The sequence below is a fragment of the Capricornis sumatraensis genome, chromosome 6, assembly GCF_032405125.1.
Source record: "Capricornis sumatraensis isolate serow.1 chromosome 6, serow.2, whole genome shotgun sequence".
Lineage (NCBI taxonomy): Eukaryota > Metazoa > Chordata > Mammalia > Artiodactyla > Bovidae > Capricornis > Capricornis sumatraensis.
The window spans coordinates 13,852,166-13,868,593 of NC_091074.1; the positions used below are offsets into that span (position 1 = coordinate 13,852,166).

Below are 16,428 nucleotides of genomic sequence, written 5' to 3' on the forward strand. Positions count from 1 at the left end.
CCCTGAGTTCATTCTCTAAGTCTGTCAGTCTCTTTCTGTTCTGTAAGTTAATTTGTGTCATTTCTTTTCACTTCACAAATAAGAGATGTCATATGATAATTCTCCTTCTCTGTCTGGCTTACTTCATTCAGTGTGACACTGTCCATCCATGTTGCTGCAAACGGCCTTATTTCATTCTTTTTAATGGCTGACTAATATTCATACACACACGCGTGCACACTCACACATCACACCACATCTTTGTCCATTCCTCTGTCGATGGACATTTAGGTTGTTTGCGTGTCTTGGCCATTGCAAACAGTGCTGCAATGAACATTGGGGTGCATGTATATTTTCAGGCCATGTTTTTCTCTGGGTTTATATGCTTCCCTGGTGGCTCAGATGATAAAGAATCTGCCTGCAATGCAGGAGACCTGGGGTTCGATCCCTGAGTTGGGAAGATTCCCTGGAGCAGGGAATGGCTACCCACTCCAGTATTCTAGCCTGGAGAATTCCATGGACAGAGGAGCCTGGTGGGCTACAGTCCATGGGTCGCAAAGAGTCCGATGCCACTGTGCGACTTTTACTTTGACCTTTCATGCCCAGGAATGGGATTGCAGGGTCATATGATAGTTCTATTTTTAGTTTTCTAAGGAACCTCTATACTGTTCTCCATAGTGGCTGTGCCAATAGAGAAATGCAAATCGAAACTACAGTGAGATATCACCGCATCGGTCAGAAAGGCTATCATCGAAACATCCACAAACAGCAAATGCTGGAGAGGGTGTGGAGAGAAGGGAACCCTCCAACACTGAGTGTGGGAATGTAAACTGGTACAGCCATTACTGTATTTTTTAACTTGTTATTCTGAAAGAGCATGTTGCCCTTCCCAACTTTGGAAAGTCTGCTTTAACTTGCCAAAGGGTGTCTTGCCCTCCCACCCCATTCCTGGGGTATCTCCAGGCTGCACAGGGCAGGGAAGAGGGGGAGGAGAGAGCTCCTATCATATAATAAGCTCAGTGAGTGCCTTGTATTGATATTATATTCAATGTCATTATTAGTTCTCAGACCTTAAATCACATCTTAACCATTCATGGATAGGTATAGCTAGTACTTTTTTTTCTTTTATTTTGCATTTAACAAGACTTCCCATTAAACCCAAGACAGCCTAGATTTATGTCCTGGCTTCATTACTTTCTGAGTGATAGTAAGCAGCCATTCATTTCTGAGCCTCAGTGATCTCATCTGTAAAATGGGGAGATTAATAGTACTAACCTCATAGTGATGTTGTGAGGTTAAGTAAGTCAATAAAGTAAAGCACATGGGATAGTGTCTGACACATAATAAGTATATGCTAGTATTTGCTATTAGACTGAAAATGCCCTTCCTTGTAAGTTTTCTTCTTCACTATTTTTCAGATTTTAATTCTACCTTCCAAAGACATAGATCGTCCATCTACTCATTTTTCATCTGACTCACGTTCACACAATTCATTGCTGTGCTTTTATCTTTTCCTCCCCACTTCTTTGGTCTTGGTGCTTTTTAAATCATCCTTCTGCTCTCACCTTCACCCCATGGCTCCAGGACGCCTTCCTGGCCACCTATCTTGAGACTGAATGAGATCTACCTGTCAAATGCACCATGGTTCCCCAGTGACATACTCAGACTTCTCTTTCAAGCCTCACCATCCTGTAGGACTGTGGGCTTCATGAGAACAGAGAGCATGTGTGTTCCTCCATGCTGAGCTAGTGTCTAGCTCAGAAGATACCATGTACTTACTACTCCTTCAACAAGGAGATGCAGATGCAAGAAGTAAGAAAAAAAATGGATTCCAGACTCAGTCTGCATTTCTGTAAAAACAACCTCTTAAGAACAAGAGATGGTGAAGGACAGGGAAGCCTGGCGTGCTGCAGTCCATGGGGTCACAAAGAGCTGGACACGACTGATTGACTGAACAGCAACAAAGAGCACACACAACTGAGAGTTTTGAAAGGGACATAGACACCTGCAGATAAAGTTGTTTGCATCTCTGTTGGGCCAGGTCCTGTTTTAGATAATGATGGTGTAGGTTATCAAGCTGATAATGTTCGAGACTGCTTTTATGGTTTTCAATTTAACCTTGGGAGTAAGCTTATTTATTACTTCATGGAAAGCTTTGGAATTAAAAAAAAAAAAAAACTCTTTCTTTCCACTCATCAAGGGGAAGATAATAAGCACCAGATGCCAGTTTTGAAAGCTAACTCCTGCAGAAAAAAGCGGGTCTCAAATTGTCCTTATTCGCCTGTTGTATTCTTATTATCTTGTTCTCCCATATCCAATGAGAAAAAGTGTATGTGTGTGTACATACCCACATATACATCTATACACATACGCTTGTATATGCATAGTATGGGCGTGATTGTACCTTGGTATCCACCAGCAGAGAGGTTCCAGGACCCCTCTGAATACCGAAGTTTGTGGATACTCAATCCTTGATATAAAATAGCTTAGTATTTACATCGGAGAAAGCAATGGCACCCCACTCCAGTACTCTTGCCTGGAAAATCCCATGGACGGAGGTGCCTGGAAGGCTGCAGTCCATGGAGTCACTGAGGGTCGGACATGACTGAGCGACTTCACTTTCACTTTTCACTTTGATGCATTGGAGAAGGAAATGGCAACCCACTCCAGTGTTCTTGCCTGGAGAATCCCAGGGACGGGGTAGCCTGGTGGGCTGTCGTCCATGGGGTCGCACAGAGTCGGACACGGCTGAAGTGACTTAGCAGCAGTATTTACATATAACCTATACACACTCTCCTGTATACTTTTAATTGATTATTTATAATACCTAACAAAATGTAGGGCTTCCCAGGTGACTAAGTGGTAAAGAATTCTCCTGCCAAGTATGAGACATGGATTCAATCTGAGTTCGGAAGATCCCCTGGAGAAAGAAATGGCAACCTACTCCAGCATTCTTGCCTGAAGAATCCCATGGACAGAGGAGCCTGGCGTGTTACAGTCCATGGGGTCACAAAGAGTTGGACACAACTTAGGGACTAAACAAAACACAAAAACAAGGCAAGCACTATTAAATAGTTGCCCTGGCAAATTCAAGTTTTGCTTTTTGGAACTCTCTGGAATTTTTTTCCTAGTATTTTTGATTCACAGTTGGTTGACTCTTCAGATGCACAACACACAGATATGGAGGGTTGACTCTGTCTGTGTGTGTGTGTGTTTGTGTGTGTAATGGTTCTGTGAAATTCACTGAACCTCCTTTGGTTCCCCGAGTCTTTATCAGGACCTGTTTTGGGTTTCCTTTCAATTAGAGAAAGGCTTCTGGCAACGTTCTTCCCGCTACAGTTGTTTCAAGCAATTTTGTGTAAAATAGTTAAAGCCCTTTTAGCCAATCTAACAACTCTAAACACTATTAGAACTTTGTTTATTCATCCAGCAGTTAATTTTGGAATGCTTCCTGTATCCTGAAGTTCAGCCCATTTAATTTTTTTCTGAACAGGACGGCTTTCAAACACAGTTGTACAGTGGTTTATTCACAGCAAGTGAAATAAATCCCTTGCACCAGAAGCTCGAGTTCTAAAACAGAAAATAAACTGAGCTTGAAGACCTGAAAAACAAACCTTAATACCATCCCCAGCTAAGAAGCATAAATTCACAAATAAGTTCTCTTTGTCACAGTAAGTGCTGGTTGGTGAAGAAGTAACTTGAACATGAGTAACTTCATCTCACAGCAGCTTCTCTCTTCTACTATGGGTTTCTGTCAAAATATAAAAGGTTATATTTCATTCACTTTGGCCACCTGATACAAAGAGCCAACTCACTGGAAAAGACCCTGATGCTGGAAAAGATTGAAGGCTGGAGAACGGATTGACAGAGGGTGAGATGGTAGGATGGCATCACCAATTCAATGGACATGAGTTTAAGCAAATTCCAGGAGACACTGGAGGACAGGGAAGCCTGGCATGCTACAGTCCATGGGGGTCTCAAAGAGTCGGACAGGACTGAGTGACTGAACAACAAATTTCATTTACTTACCTTAAAGTCAATAATATTTAATCTAACCAGAAAACATAGTCATTGTCAGTTTGGAACCAAGCATTGCAGTTTATCTCGGAATAAATATGATGAAATGTTCCTTTTGCAGATGCAAGTACTGGCATTACGATGAAAACCTGCTCACAGCCAGCATCATCATCGTCTTCCATAATGAAGGGTGGTCCACCCTCATGAGAACAGTCCACAGTGTAATTAAAAGGACTCCAAGGAAATACTTAGCAGAAATCGTGTTAATTGATGATTTCAGTAACAAAGGTAATGGCTAAGGGATTGACATTTAATCTATAAAGTAAGTTTAAATTATAAACAGTTGCAAACATGTAATTTCAAAATACTGTAGAAATTAATGGTATCTATTGATAGCATCTATAATCAACAAGTTGGCACTGTGCCAAGCATTGTATATGAATTAGTTTCTTTAGTTCTGACAGTAATCCTTGTGAGAGATATTATTTTCATTTTGCACTTGAAACTAAGACATGTTAAGTAACTTGCCAGAGGTGACAGGTAGTAATTAACAGCTGCCTCCCAATCTGTAGTCTGCACATTTAACCACAGTCTTATACTATACCAATTCTTTGGGCCTTGGATTTTATAAAAATTTAGTTGTAAAGGTAATTCATTAAATGACTGAAAAAATGGCAGTGGCATGTATGTTGTAATGTCACCCAAAGCCCTATCTAAATATATATATTGAGATCTATATACATTTTAATAGCTTTATTTTGCATTTGAATGATGATGCAAACATTGAATTTGACCAGAGACCATGGGCTATTTTGTTTATGATAGAAAGTATCTACTAAATCTTCCTTTGTTCTATATTTGATTGAGGATATTTGAATAGAAGGAAACAGTGTTTTATTTTTTATTCTTATGGAGTGAGCACTAATGTGTTTATGGTGACATCAGTTAGTCTTGGTTCCACTTGACAAGGGAGAGATTGAGCAATAATTTTCCAGTTAAGTGGGGTGGGGTTTTTTAAGTTAATTTTTTTTTCTTCAAATAGATCCATTATTGTAAGCTGAATATATCTTCTTAGTGACATAAATATCAAAAGATAGATAATGCTACAGTCCAAGGGACTCTCAAGAGTCTTCTCCAGGATGTTAGAAAAGAAGTCAGAACATGATCAGCATGGAAAAAAAAAAAAAATTCAAAATGGCTTTAAAACAGCTTCCTCCAAAACTTAATATAGAACTCTCCAAGTTCTAAACCAAGTTTATAAACCTCTGCTGTTTTTGAAAGGACATGATCAGAATCTTGACCTTGCACACATTATATTAGCATGGAGAGAAACAGAAATATGACCTACTTACTTTCTTTCCCTCTCCTCATTATACACCTAATCACTTTCTTCAACTAATCACAGCAGAGAATTTATAATTTTAGAGTAAAGAGCAGAGAGAATGTATAAATTTTTCAGTCATCAAATGCCTTTAGCTGAGACATCTTGGTTGCAATTTTCTATGGTAGGAATATTTTCATTATGAATGCTATTCCTGTCTCAAGATAAATATTTGATAATATGTTTTTAAGTGATATTGTTGGTGCCAACAGTGTTTTAGATTTAGCAAAACTTAAATCTACAAAAATAACAAATTCCATGTCATGCTTGTACAGATTTTAAGAACCACTACATTATTAATACAAGTTAAAAAGCTCAGCATAGTCTTTAAAATAGTGAAGATACATCATAAGGTGTTTCCCATTCTAAAATCTTGTGTTCTTGCTTGGCCCAAGGAAAGAACAAAATTTTGTGGTTAAGTTTTGTCCAGTTTAATTTTTGTGGGATCAGTGCTTCTGTTGTTCCAAATCTCTAACAGCCTCTTGTAACACATTTATAAAAAGCAATTACATATAGGATCTTCTTCACTCAGAGTGCAGAGTCGTTGGTTGGGGCTACCCTTGGACCCTTTAATTACTTCTCCCAATTTAAAAACAACCTTGACATCTGTCAGCCCAAGCCTCAGTAAAATTACACAAAGTTTGATAAAACATGACTTGACTGAAAACTAGGTTTGTTTTCTTTCCCCAGTTTGTTCAATAATTAAAACTGTGAGTTATAATTTTTTTCTCTGAAAGACAAAACACTTAACTAATATAAAACCCCACAAAAGAGGTGCCTGCTCAGAAGCCTCGAGTTTCTGGAAGTTACAGTGTCCTCAAAACGCAAGGGTTTCGGGCCTTTAAACTGAGAACACCCCTCTCCACCTGTGCCTCCAGCAAAGCACTGCAGGCACCACGCGTCCTCGCAGGGCTTAGCAAAGGAGGCTGGAAGAGCACTTCCGCTCACAACTACTCATCATTTCCTCCTGCCTCTTATTGGTCACAGCAAGTCACGTGGCCCAGCAGTGGTCCCAGGCTGGTCAGGATGATCACCCTCCAGGAGAGATGTTTCCTGTTTGGCACCAGGATCCCTCCACCTTGGTGTTGGCGTCCATGAGACCCTATGGCAGCCAAGTTATCTTACTTGGAAATAGATTTAAAGAACAGAAACAGGTTTCTGACGATAACTATTTATTTAGATTTATTTAGATAACATATGTGAAAATACCTAATGTAATTCAGAAGGGCTTTAGAAAAAAGCCAACTTAGGGCTGTATTGAACTAAAAAAAAAAAAAAAAGGTAAAGAGCTTTAAAAACAAAACAAAACAAAAAACCTTTTACTGAAGGGAAAATTACCAAGACTTTCTGGGGAAAAATTGCAACTCAGCATGAGAATTTTATTTATAATTCTCATTAAAACTGGTTGCCAAAGTAGAGAAAGGAAAATTTTTTCTTCTCAATTTTGAATACTCATGTGTGGGTGTCTTGCTAATTATAAGCTCCTTAAAAATGAATGAAGTATTAAGTGTACAGCTTGATTTGCCCGTTAACCACTAGCTCATCACTAAATACAGCTGTTTTTTGCCTTGTTTTTGTATTAGTGGGCTAAAATTTTAAACAACTTGAAAAGAACTTTTGTGACTCAAGAAAAGTCTTTAAGAATCCAGGAATTAGTTGTGGCTGTGATGAACCAGTTTCATAGGCTCATAGAGATACAAACAAAAACCATTCTGTTGCAGCTCCGAAGCCAAGATGGAAAGTTTAACAAATGTATCTTTTTTTGGTAACCCCAAATTTTCTCTACCAAGGTGCAAACATATGTATGTGTGTGTATATATATGTGTGTGTGTGTGTGTGTGTGTGTGTGTGTGTGTGTGTGTGTATAAATATATAGGGCTTTCCTGATAGCTCAGTTGGTAAAGAATCCACCTGCAATGCAGGAGACCCCAGTTCGATTCTTGGGTCTGGAAAATCCCCTGGAGAAGGGATTGTCTACCCACTCCAGTATTCTTGGTCTTCCCTCTGGTTCAGCTGGTAAAGAATCTGCCTGCAATAGGAGAGACCTAGGTTCAATCCCTGGGTTAGGAAGATCCCCCTGGAGAAGGGAAAGGCTACCCACTCCAGTATTCTGGCCTGGAGAATTCCATGGCTTGTATAGTCCATGGGATCACAAAGAGTCAGATACGACTTTCACTTTCACTTTTCTTTTCATATGCATACTTGTGTGAGTGCATGCTCAGTTGCTTTAGTTTCAGTTGTATCCAACTCTTTGTGACTTTATGGACTGTGACCTGTCAGGCTTCTCTGTCCATGGAATTCTCCAAGCAAAAATACAAGAGTGGGTAGCCATTTCCTTCTCCAGAGGATCTTCCCCACCCAGGGATTGAACCCGTGTCTCTTGTGTCTCCTGCACTGTGGGTGGATTCTTGACTATTGAGCCACTAGGGAAGCCCATATATACATCCATACATATGTAAATGATATATGTATTTATTAGATAAATGTGTAAATATTTATTTATAAATTTATAAATATTTATAAATTAAATATAACTACATAAATTTATAACATATAAATAAATATTTATAAATAAACATTTACACATACACACTTGTTGGGGGCTTCCCAGGTGGCGTTCGTGGTAAAGAACCTGCTGGCTAATGCAGGAGACATAGAGACACAGGTTCAATCTCTGGGTCCAGAAGATCCCCTGAAAATCTCATGGAGAGAGGAGCCTGGTGGGCTACAGTTTATAGGGTTGCAAAGTCAGACATGCCTGAAGCGACTTAGTGCACACACATGCACACATGTGTTGATGCTTAAAATACAGAGAAGATAGGATTTTTTGTTGTTGTTGTTATTTGCCAGCTTGATGGGAACTATATTGATCATCACATCAAGACTACTCCCTTCATCACTGATTGTAGGGGGGGGCGATGGCTCAGAAACAAATGTTAACCTATACCCCATGTGGATTCCAAGGGGCTGTGTAATGTTAGCCATAGACAGTGCATCTCCAGAAATCCTGAACCATTGCTTCTGCCAAAAGCCAAAGAACTATTGTGCCTGAAAGCTTCTAGATAGAACATTAACATTTGAATTGTTTTAAGTTTTCATGTCAATTGGCATAGTTGTTATTTGTTCTGTATGTTTAGACAGTTTTGATCATTCTCAGGCTATTAATAGTTCTCCATAGGTGTATTAAGCTCAGAATTTTAACTTTAATAATACACTTCACCTTGCTTCTCTATACATTAACATTGAGCATGCTTCTGTGTAAAATTACTGACCTGTTGCCTATCCTTTTTTCTTGAGAAAAATGATAGCTTAAGGTTTATAACCACAAATATAATGTATAATATTGACTGAGTTTTTTATTCATAGAACACTTAAAAGAAAAACTGGATGACTATATTAAACTGTGGAATGGCCTAGTCAAGGTATTTCGAAATGAGAGAAGAGAAGGTTTAATTCAGGCACGAAGTATCGGTGCCCAGAAGGCCAAACTTGGACAGGTAGGAAACATTCAATATTTTTTGTGTCTGTTTTGGATTTTGTAACTAAAAGATCATGTACATTTTTAGGTACCACTTTAATTTTTTTTTAATTGAAATGAAAATGCTGTCTTAACCAGACAAATATCAAAATTGACTCTACGGCCAGTTTATCTTAGCATCTAGTTTAAAATTGTATGTGATAGATGATGTCCTGTAGGTGAGTTTTTTTTCATCCTGCCTCTTTTTTTTAAGGTGTTAATATACCTCGATGCCCACTGTGAGGTGGCGGTTAACTGGTATGCGCCGCTTGTGGCTCCCATATCTAAGGACAGGTAACATTCCTTTCCTGGTTGAAAAGTAAACCTCATCCTAGAAGGACAAATAATATTCCCATCCTGATTTCATTTCCATTCAGTGTATCGAGTTGCGTGTTGAGTATCATTTTCTAGCTAGTTGTTTCCCTGAGTGGAGCTTGGCGGAAACATGGGACTGATTCAAATGCAGGCAGTTAGACATTTGGAATAAGCCCAGCATATCTCACTTAGAATCTCCTAATGGTTGGGTCAGTAAAGAGACTTTCTCCAGCTCCACAAGCTTGCTCTAAGAGTAATGTTAACTGCCCCCTCCACACTGTGATAACATTCTGAAGACTTGAAGGAGCATGCTTTGAAATTATGCCTATTGGTTTTTGTATGACCTTGGAAATCATTATTTTACATAGTATGGGCTAGCTGTCATCTGTGTCAAAGCCTTGGATTTCCACATGACCTTTAAAGTTTAGAAGTGGACAGCTGTCCCATGGGAACGTGGTGATCACTGTTCAGTTTACAGCGGATCTGAAACTGTTGACAGCCGTACCAGTCTTCTGGTTCCCAAAGCCTTCCCTGCTTTTAGTCCAGAATCCTTACTATTTCAGAATCTAGAAAAAATAAAGGGGGACTTCTCTGGCAGTCTAGTGGTTAAGACTGCGTACTTCTAATGCTGGGTACGTGGGTTCTATCCCTGGTCAGGGAACTAAGATCCCACAGCGGTCAGAAACAAATAGTTAATTAAAATGAAAATTTTAAGAAGGAAATAAGACATGTCCCTGTGTCTGTGGCCTGAGTCAGAGGAAGACGTTTCAGAGGACTGTATCATCCCAGGATCTATCAACAGTGATCTCTACGTGCTGCCTGATTCTATCCTTACTGCAACCCTGCAAAATAGATTTTATTACCTCTCTTTAGCTAAAGAGGATGCCGATACTGAGAAAAATTCATGAATTTGCCCCAACTCGGACAGTTTGTAAAGAATCCAGCTGAGAGCCCTCTGGGACACCTTCCACTGCATACTTAGAAATCCGAGAATCACGAGACTCTCATGAGGAGAGATAGCTAGCCTTCCTCTCGCCTGATGAGAGTGGGCAGTCCTCTGGGATGTGGGCAGGGTGAGTGAGGTCATTCCACTGGCCTCTCGACTGGCCCGCAGGAGTCCACAGGCGGGAATAAAGCCCCTGTGTCGAAATCCTGAGCCCCAAGGATTTTCCCCTTCTTCTTGGTTTCTAAACATCTAAAATGTACCTTAACCGTGGTTGTAAAAAACTGTAATCTCCATTGTAGGAGCTGCCTTTTCAAACCCTTTCTGATGAAATGACCACCAGAACAAGCAGTGTAGCAATTATCTTAGCAGAGCTGGCACTATACCTGATGAGTCAGATAGCACTAGCGGTTTTATGAAGCCCAGATAAAAGGTATTGTTTTTTACTCCAGATTCTCAGGCCACTATTTATGCTATTCAGCAGGGCTTTAGGGATTTTTGTGTTTTTGTGTGTGTGTGATAAAAGCTAATTTTTTGCAATAAAAGAAGTAGGATAGAACATCAAGTAAACGTACAGAAACAGATTTTCATAATAACTTCTTCCAAAGAAGTAAAAAGCAGCAAAGAGCTGGGAGCACTGCTGAAAGTGTAGCAAGTATTATCTTTCTACACACACACACACTCATTTTTTTTTTTTTTAAAGAAACTGTAATCTTTATTTATTTATATTTGCTTTTTGTCTTAGGCTAGGCCTTATGAGGCAGGAGGGCTCTTAATTTCCTGATAGTTCCCCGACAAGGATCGAACCCGTGCTCCCTGCATTGGGAGCTGAAGTCTTAACCACAGGACTACCAGGGAAGTCACACACACACACACACACACACACACACACACACACACACACACACCCCTTAACCACAGGACCACCAGGGAAGTCACACACACACACACACTGATTTTGAATGGAGGAGCAAGGAGGGAAAAAAAATGGGCAGGGAAACCTGGTAAATAATGTGAAGTTACCAAGAGAGCGAGCCTGTAGGACCAGAGTGAAAATGAGGACATGCTGCTAAGTTCAAGGATACGGCTCTTTGTCCCTAACGTTTGTCTGTGAGCCCAGGGACGTCCCCTCTCCCCTTCTCTTATGAAAACAGCCTCCTTGACTTTTCAAGGCATTCGTTCACGTCGATCTGCCATTAGATATTAATGTCCCCTGCTGCTGCTTAGTTGCTAAATTGTGTCTGACTGTTTTGCAGCCCCATGGACTATCGCCTTCCAGGCTCCTCTGTCCATGGGATCCTCCAGGCAAGAATACTGGAGTGGGTTGCCATTCCCTTCTCCAGGGGGTCTTCCTGATCCAGGGGTCGAACCTGCATTTCCTGCATTGCAGGGAGATTCTTTACTATCTGAGCCATTAGAGAAGTCCTAAGTTCCCTTAGTGGGGGAAAAAATAGAGCAACCCAGAATAACAAGAGATAATACAGTTAGACTTGCTCAACTACTAAGTGTTGGGTTTCTTAAATGCTTTTTCATTTTCTGTAAATGTTTCAGAACCACATGCACTGTGCCTCTAATAGATTACATAGATGGGAATGACTATTCCATTGAGCCTCAGCAAGGTGGGGATGAAGATGGTTTTGCCAGAGGGGCCTGGGACTGGAGTTTGCTATGGAAGCGAATCCCCCTGAGTCACAAGGAAAAGGCCAAAAGAAAACATAAAACTGAACCTTATCGGTAAAGCTCACTACTTCCTCTTTTTAACGTGGAATGTTTCTCTCTAAGTACTTTTTTTTTCTTCCTTCCCCATGTCCTGGTGTAAACACGTGGGTCCCCACACGCCCTTGCATTTCATCTTTGCTGCCATCCATCAACAACACAACACAGAACCATTTGCACTGTGCCGCTCATAGATGTCATAAATGGCAACACATATGAGATTGTGCCCCAAGGGGGTGGTGACGAAGATGGGTATGCCCGAGGAGCATGGGACTGGAGTATGCTCTGGAAACGGGTGCCTCTGACCCCCCGAGAGAAGAGACTGAGAAAGACAAAAACTGAACCATATCGGTAATCACTAAATCACTTACCTTTTTTTCTTTTCTCCAGTCGCTGCTAACCTATTAACCTCTTGCCAAGCTAAATATATATATATATAAATAAATACATATATATATATATATTATTAACACTGTAGATGCTGTCTCAGACTCTGAAAGGATTTCTTTCTTTGTGCTGTTTCAGGGGTTTAAATTCACCCTTTCATCTTTGTGGTTGCTTTCTTCTTAAAAGCAAGCTCCATTTGGGGGCAGACTTGGAGGGTGGGCGTGTTTTATGGTATCAGTTCCAAATACAGGGGAAAAACAAGAAAAGCTTTGCAGTCTTCTCCTAGTAGGTTTTTGTTTGTTAGTGTGTTTAGTCGCTAAGTCATGTCTGACTCTTTTCGACCCCATGGACTGTAGCCCGCCAGACTCCATTGTCCATGGGATTCCCCAGGCAGGAATACTGGAATAGGTTGCTATTTCCTCCTCCAGGGATCTTCCTGACCCAGGAAGCGAACCCATGTCTCCTGCATTGGCAGGCAGGTTCTTTACCACTGAGCCCACCTGGGAAAGTGGACTAGACATGAAATTTTGTTCTTTTGACAATAATATCATTCTATAAGTTTAAAATGTGTAAATTTTACTTACCATCCAAGTTTTGTATCTACTTTGAAGCCTTGGAGGGTAGTATTAACAACAAAAGGCAGTAACAAGATTTTTTTTTTCTTTCTTTTGTTTCATATGCTCTTAAGTAATAATTTTATGCCAGTTAAATTTGATGAATAAAAATACATGACTTTGGGAAATGTTACATAGAATTCCTTTATGACTTCATTCTCAGAAGAGCATTTGATTAAAAGGAATTGTTATTCCAGAATCTTCCTTTCTCCTTTCTTGTGCCTCTTCAAATAGAAAAATTTATGCTCTTCTCTCTTTTTTGGTCTTCTTACTAGAACATTTTTACCGTCTTTTAAAGAGTGGCCCCAAATGAATTGTTTAGTTTGATGCTAGCTAGTGTAGGTTTCTAAATGTGTCTAATTTTATTTTTTTGATCTTATGGTTCTGCTTTTGGTCTCTCTCTTCCTGTTGTGCTACTGATGATGCTCGAACTCAGTTTGGGGACAGCGTCTGATGTCATGCAAAAAGCTGGTGGGATCTGGGCATGTCATGATACCAGGATACTGAAATGGCAAACATAAGGAAATTATACAACCTTTCAGCTTTATGTGACATTTTCCAAATTTCTGTTTGAGGTTTTTTTTTTTTTTTTCAAAAATTGTCCAAGAGCCTGCCACTGATCTATTTAACCTGACTCACAAATAATTCTGGGAGAGAAAAAATAAGGGGTGGTGACCACAGGTGTATTCCCACCAAACCCATGGGCTAGTAAAGAGAATTTTTTAAAATGTGCTAGAAAAATTTAAGGAAGTTTTCCCTTTAAATAACTCACTGGCTTTCACATTAAGATACGTTTTTCAAATATGTACTGAGATAACTGGGAATATGTTTAAAGATCAAAAGGGCATAGTCATAATAATGTTAAATGACAGTTAAATAAACGTGGTGTGAAAATACAACCGAAAATGCACCCGTGCTATTTAGGGAGTTCAGCCGTGTACTTTGAGAAGAAAAGCCTTTTGAGAGGATGACTTTCCCCTGACGTGATGACATTTCCCTTTAATGAGCTATGTTCCCTCATGGCACTGAACACGCAGCAGGCGAGACAGAAATTAAGCAGTTCACTACACGAATGACTCTGGAGGAGCGCGTACGACAAGTGGTGAGAAGGAAAGCCCAGAAAGTGTTCCTGAGGCCGAGCCCTGAGGGATGAGGAGCCGGCCCTGTGCAGCAACAGGAAGGGAGTTCGGGTCAGGAGACTGGGCCCTGGGGCAGGAGGGGGTCGGCGGAGCAGGCGGCGCTACCCAGCTGCCTGATGGGGCTCCGGTGGGTCAGGAAAGAGGACACCGTCAGGGTTCTGTCCGTGGGCTAGGATGGCCAGCAGTGAGGCTGGGAAGAAGTGGGTTCACCGTGTGAACTCACTGTGTGAGTTGATGGTGGAATCAACGGGAATTGGCGATAGATTGATATCAGGTATGCTGATGAAGAGGCTCCAAGGAAGGGACCTACCTAAGAATCTATGCAGCGATAATCCTTTGCTCCCGGGAGAACAGGATGAAAACTATTCTGTAACTTCTGATGGTGGGAGGGGCTCACCATAGAAAGCTACCAAGTCTTTTTTTTTTTCCCCTCTTCTGCCTAGAAAGTACCCAGTTCAGCATCGCACTCAGGAAGGCGCAGGAGTCACCCTCTGGCATCCCTGCATGCTGGCACAGTAAATAACCATGTCTCATTCTCCTGTGTCACTTCCGTGCCTCATTCGCACACTCACAATGAACCCAGGCTGTGCTCCCACGAGCTACACCCTTATTTGGCAAACCCCTGAGCTATAAAATTTAAAAAATGAGATAATACTTTCATGGTGTATGGTTTCACTCATCTTAGAATGACTCATAAATCATTACAGGAACATTTAGCCAACCACGGCTTCTGGCTTAGTCCTTTTGAGGAGTGAAAGCGAAAATTCTGTTTTAACTCACAAGGCTTAATTTTTAAGTCAACCAAGGAACCAAGATGCCCTCTAATGGTGAAATGATGTAATGCTCTGATTTGTAATGAAATACATAATACCATTTCAGTTAAAAATTGTAGAGAATTCATAAGAAATTATGAACAGAATTGCTTGGTGAAGGCTTTATAATTTCTTAATGTTTGGCCATCAGTTTTGTCTCTTCTGTGCATTATTTAACTGTATTCCAAAAAGCTTTGTTGTCTGTGGTTGAAGGGGTCTTGGGCGTTTGTCTTTCAAAGTTGTTTCAGCATTTCTTTCCCTTAGGTCCCCAGCCATGGCTGGAGGGTTATTCGCCATCGAAAGAGACTTCTTCTTTGAACTGGGTCTCTACGATCCAGGCCTCCAGATTTGGGGTGGTGAAAACTTTGAGATCTCATACAAGGTAACATTTCATTTAAACAACTGCAGTTTTCCCAAGAAGTTACTACTGATTGTTGTGACTATCTGATAAGGCTGGTTTCTTTCAGGTTGTGTGGGGGGGTGGGGGGAGTACTGTTTAATGCATTTCTCTAAATTATAAGGAATAACTAACAGACATACTTGCCTTTTGGGAAAACATAAGGCAAAATGCAAGCTCCGACTACATATGTACATGGCTCAGCTAAAAACGGAGGCCAGCAAGCTTCAGAGTGAAAATACCTCCCCCAAAGGCTTGCCATACTGGAGCCTTTTGTTATCAGAGCCCCTGTGGGAATCAGCAGTTGTTGGGGTCCCATTTGCCCATCCACTGCTGAAGCTGCCTTTCATCCCTGTAGGACAGGGTGCTTCAGGACAGAGGCAGACCCCAGCAGGGACTGGGGTTTTTACGCTGACACGGGAGCTGCAGCTCCCCACCTCTTCCCGAAAGAAAGGGAGAGAACAGTGATCCAGTGTGAGTTGAATAGATAATTGTTCAACTTGTCTTGAATGTCTGAAGCTCAGCCCCGTGAGGGATGAGAGGAGAAACCCAGTCCCTGCTGTCAAGGAACTTACAGTCATAAGAGATGGGAATTCTACTTAAACTCGTAACACAATCAGAAGGTGGACCCACATTCAGCTGATGTGATGAAGGAACAGATGGTGGGATCCTGCTAAAGGAAGTGTTCAAGACAGAACTAGGAAGATGGGCTTGAGATTGGTTGGGGGACGCTTCTAAGCAGGTAGAATGGGAAAAGGCACAGGACAGGGGATATGAGAGCTGAGGAGACCGGAATGCTGGCAGAAGCTGAATGCGTGAATCAGACAGAGATGAAGGGGAAGACCATGTGGGCAGGGATATTAGGGCCGCAGTGAGGCGCCTCCAGTGCTGTTACACTGTTACTAATCTAGCAGGCAGTGGAAACCATCAGAGGGGCTTAGGGGGAGGGCATGACCCCCAGCTGCCCTTCAGCAGCATAATCTCTTACTGTAAATAAATAGGGGAGTGATCGGAGAGGGGAGCAGAAGTGCAGGAGCTGGTGAGGCGTTGATCAGAACATTCCCCCATGGGAGACATGTTAGCTGGTGGAGCGGGAGGGGGGTTACAAGGGTGTGAGGACTGGGATGTCTGTGTGGCTCTGCAGGTCTCGGGTGCTGCAGGAGCTCAGGAAGGGGTCCTGGGTCCTGGGTCCTGGGCATACCTGTGTTCCC

At 41.3% G+C, this 16,428-nt stretch overlaps 1 protein-coding gene across 4 annotated transcripts in view; it reads left to right on the plus strand.

Moving 5' to 3' along the window:
• GALNT7 (polypeptide N-acetylgalactosaminyltransferase 7) overlaps positions 1-16,428 on the plus strand; it is a 138,982-nt gene that overhangs the window by 110,415 nt on the left and 12,139 nt on the right. For 2 of the 4 annotated variants that reach the window (XM_068973944.1, XM_068973945.1), the window contains exons 3-7: positions 4,118-4,284; positions 8,744-8,874; positions 9,109-9,188; positions 12,037-12,219; positions 15,085-15,202. In XM_068973944.1, the coding sequence (XP_068830045.1) occupies positions 4,118-4,284; positions 8,744-8,874; positions 9,109-9,188; positions 12,037-12,219; positions 15,085-15,202 (679 nt within the window). Of the gene's footprint in view, positions 1-4,117; positions 4,285-8,743; positions 8,875-9,108; positions 9,189-11,703; positions 11,887-12,036; positions 12,220-15,084; positions 15,203-16,428 lie in introns of all 4 variants that reach the window. The other 2 variants (XM_068973943.1, XM_068973946.1) reach the window with 2 other exon arrangements.